The following is a 3838-nucleotide window of genomic DNA, read 5'->3' on the forward strand; positions in this document are numbered from 1 at the left end:
AGTGTTGTACTGTAGAGTACTGTGATGTGTAATAGAGCAGTGTTGTACTGTAGAGTACTGTGATGTGTAATAGAGTAGTGTTGTACTGTAGAGTACTGTGATGTACTGTAGAGTACTGTGATGTGTAACAGAGCAGTGTTGTACTGTCGGGTACATAAGACTGTTTCATGTTGCATGCAGCTGCACACTCGTCCCAGCAGGGGGCAGACGTCCTTCATCATTCATACGGACTTTTTCCACATCCTGCTGGAAAAACTTGACCGCGGTAAAGTTGTGTACTTGTAGCTGGATGTAGTTTCCTTTGTAGTTCTTCGGAGTAGACAGTGTGATTAAGAAGCAGCACGGAAGCTGCTCACGGAAGCTGCTCACGGAAGCGTTTTTGGCGGGCTTTGTGCTCTCAGTTTAGGGGGAGACGGAGTTTGAGACTCTACCAGAGACCATGCAGCAAGTCCGGGACACCCTGGCTGACTTGGCCGAGCAGGGCACGACCTACCTGGGCAGGCTGGTGCAGAAGGTAAGAAGCGGAAGTAGTCCGGTTTCCGTGGAGCGGATTCTCGGCATCCAGTTTTGAACTTGTGTGTACACGATCAGGTTTTATCACCACACTAGCTCTGATTAGAAACCATAATATTTCGACATAAGCAGTTTAGGTTCAGAGAGGGGTCTGTTCGCTCTCGCTGACAGTCACATCAATGAACTTTGGCCGTTTCTCTGTGTTCTTACCCTCACTGTTGTCTGAAACAAACCTGCCTCTGCAGGCTTTCTCTCAGGTCCTAGCTGTGGTTGCAGGCAGCGTGGCCGGTGCTCTCAATGTCCTGCTGCACTACGTCTCACAGTTACTGCAGGCCTCTGGGATCCAAGGTGAGCATCGTTTGTTTCTGGGAAATGAGCAGCTTTGTATGAAATGTAATTTCTGGTGCTTTTTTCCACAGTTAGCCTTCCTACCAACAAAGTGACCCCAGAGGGCCTGATCTTCGTCATTCAGTGGGTCCTCGCAGCTCTCATCTGCTACTGGCTGATTTCTCTTGCCTTCCGATTTGTTGCCTCCACTCTGATGTGCGCCCTGTGGTTTCTGAAAGTCGGAGTCGCTTTAACCTGTTTTGTGCTCATCCTGAGCGACTACAACGTGGGCACGGAGGTGATGGCCATCCGACTGGCTGTCCTGCTGTGTGTCTGCGTCCTGCTGGACGTCGGGACTTGGGGAAGTTCCAGTGCGGCTAATCAAACTGCTCGCCTCGAGAAGCAGGTGACGATCCTGGAGAGACGGCTGAGGGAGATGGAGAGGTGGATGAGGACAGAAGAGTGACGGAGAGAATCTTCTGACATCCAAGTCAAACGACAGTCGCCCGAGGATCTCTGCATTTAGGATTGTTCTTCAAATTCACAGAAAGCACGGCACATTCCCAACAGACTGCTGAGCGGGAGCAGATCGAGCTCGTCGACGAGTTGATTGGATGCAGCTCCCTCCCAGATACGCCCACATATTTGGATGAAGTTTAATGAAAAACACTTTCTCCTCTTCCACCGTTCCTCTCCCTAAACACAGTGCTCTCCCAGAGCCCAATGCCTCACCCCAACTTCTGTTAGATTTGCCCTGCGAGCAGCAGCTGGTGGAGGCGCTCGTTACACCAGCAGCTGCATCGACTGGCTCTGGCTCCTCTACGTGTGGTCCTGTCAGATCACAGAGGCATTTTCTTCTCACTGAATGTAGCTGCACTTCAGCTGCAGTGAATCAGGAGGAGGTGCAGGACAAGCTGACACATCGATCAGGTGATGGACTCCTAATCTCAGGCCTGTTTTCAGTCATTCCACTAATAAATAACTTTTCAAAAACATGCGCTGCTTTTTCTTTTCACCAAGTAAAACAACAAGTTTGAGCATGACGTCGCGTCACACAGTCTCTCGCTCAGAGTCGTGCTGGAAGTAGGGCCTTGGTTCTGGTTGGACTGGTGCATGTCTACTTGTACTTTAACTATATTTAAAAATGGGGATGTTGAACCTGCAGCGTCTGAGCTACCTGCAGCGTCTGAGCTACCTGCAGCGTTAACAAAGAAACAGATGAAGATGATGAATGGTGCTGGACTGATGTAAATGTAAGGTCTGCTCCTGAGTCTCCCAGGCTCAAATCCCAGCTGTGGAGGAAAAGGTGCAGGTAGCGTGGACACCTTCAGGATGTCTGATCTGCTGCAGTCCCAGCCTGTCATTTGTGTTCATTTTTTAATCAGCGTAGGCTCTTTTGAATCATTTGCACAGGAACAGATGGGACCTGCACCTCTTGACTGTTTCACAGACAACCATCACGTACTGAGAGTTTTTCCTCCACGTCACAAATGTTCCATTGTTCTTGTGATGGGTAAATAATAAGTAAACAGCTCTAGTTATGGCTGTTTTGTAGCTTCAACACAAACGTGGAAATGTTGTAATCAAGGCACCAAATAACGATAAATGCGCTGCAGGATCGGTGTGGTGAAAGAGTTGTACTGCCATCTGTGACATGAGAATAAACTCATTTGTTACAGACGTGGAACAAATGGCTTAAATGAGCATTTTGGGTCCAAGCAGTCCCTGCTGCAGAGTCGGGGACAGTCATCCTCCATGAGGGTGGGGTTGTCCTGGCAGTGACGAAGCAGGGACCTGGTGGAGCAGGCTGGGCAGCCTGGCCTGTGATGGAGTGCTGGGTGGGGAGCGTGCCCCTTCCTCCACCGCTGAACACGTGCTTCACGGAGCTGTGAGGTGGGTCAGGGCTGGGACAGCTCTGCTGCTGGGTCAGACTGGCTCGTTCGTGCATCCGAGGGACAGCAGGTCACAGCACAGGAGACTGCTGCCTGCTCTTATCACTCAGCCCCCCCGCCGCAGACATCATCCTTATTCATGGTGCTTTCTTATCTATACAAATAATAAGACACAGTAGTAACACATCCTAAGACAAAGGCCAACTTCTGCTCTCCTTTCCAAAGAGAAAATCCACAGGCTGCCGTGTGGGAGGAGGGACCAGGAAGAGGTTTATCGTGGTCAACGCTGTCGTCCTAATCCGCTCTTAGGGGATAGAGGCTTAGTGGGACCTCAGGTTAGGTTGATCACAACTTGTCTCAGACACAACCATCCACACGAGCAAGGCATTCATTGGTTTGCACGCATGAGTTATTTCACCCTCAGAAGTCTGTTCTCTTCTTAGTTGTGCCGGATTCATTGAAGCAAACGTTTCTGTGGGCAGGTGTAGAGGCAGCAGCTCTGTGGACCTCAGAGAGCACACCTGCCACACTCCAGCTACACACTAGCTGTTTCTTTCTTTGTGTTTCTTTAATTCAACCAAGACTTCTGAAGATGAAAGACCGCCTGGCTCAGCTGAAGGAGGTAAGCAGGACTGTGCCGCTGTTTGCCTTCTCGTCGATGGCGCCTGCGTTGTTCGCACGGGGCCTGACTAGTCTGTACTATAGATGTCATGGTGCGAGGCGACTGCCCCGCTGTGGAGCTCAACTGAATGTCAGAGATGTTAGCCGCAGACGTGAAACTCAAACTCATGTTTCCAAAAGATACAGGAACTGCTTTCTTCTCATTCTTTTATATTCTGACTGAATTTTTATTGAAATCAGTAAGTCCTCATCAACCTTTCTTTAATGTGAGGAGCTGCTAATCACACAAACGACAATTAATCATCGTTTATTTTAGACGTGTCAGGCACTGATTCAAAGTGCAGCTGGTGTCATGTGACTCACACACAGGAAGTCGTTTCAGGCTCAGTACAAATGTTCTTGTCTTATCACAGAGACAGAAAACGTCAGTTAATAGTATGTGTGTGTGTGTGTGTGTGTGTGTGTGTGTGTGTGTGTGTGTGTGT

At 49.3% G+C, this 3838-nt stretch overlaps 2 protein-coding genes across 2 annotated transcripts in view; both read left to right on the forward strand.

Annotated features, from left to right (window-relative positions):
• The first annotated feature begins 197 nt into the window (after positions 1-197).
• On the forward strand, positions 198-1835 carry tmem109 (transmembrane protein 109). The gene is made up of 3 exons (XM_005949859.3): positions 198-514; positions 759-861; positions 933-1835. Exons 1-3 carry the CDS (start codon positions 440-442, stop codon positions 1304-1306), a joined length of 552 nt encoding a protein of 183 aa, XP_005949921.1. The 5' UTR covers positions 198-439; the 3' UTR covers positions 1307-1835.
• A 124-nt stretch (positions 1836-1959) lies between these two features.
• The window catches only part of zgc:165520 (uncharacterized protein LOC571872 homolog), an 8093-nt gene continuing 6214 nt past the window's right edge, over positions 1960-3838 (forward strand). The window contains exon 1 of the mRNA XM_005949860.2: positions 1960-3354. Within this exon, the coding sequence (XP_005949922.1) occupies positions 3325-3354 (30 nt within the window). The 5' untranslated portion in view covers positions 1960-3324. The remainder of the gene's footprint in view (positions 3355-3838) is intronic.

Source organism: Haplochromis burtoni, unplaced genomic scaffold (assembly GCF_018398535.1).
Source record: "Haplochromis burtoni strain Fernald_Lab_line unplaced genomic scaffold, NCSU_Asbu1 Contig_713, whole genome shotgun sequence".
In the NCBI taxonomy this organism is placed as follows: domain Eukaryota; kingdom Metazoa; phylum Chordata; class Actinopteri; order Cichliformes; family Cichlidae; genus Haplochromis; species Haplochromis burtoni.

Excerpts from the sequence above, each read along its gene's own strand:
- tmem109 (XM_005949859.3), top strand. The coding sequence starts at position 440 with ATGCAGCAAGTCCGGGACACCCTGGCTGACTTGGCCGAGCAGGGCACG. Across the intron at positions 515-758 it reads TGGGCAGGCTGGTGCAGAAG|GCTTTCTCTCAGGTCCTAGC; the intron begins GTAAGAAGCGGA and ends CTGCCTCTGCAG. Across the intron at positions 862-932 it reads GCAGGCCTCTGGGATCCAAG|TTAGCCTTCCTACCAACAAA; the intron begins GTGAGCATCGTT and ends TTTTTTCCACAG.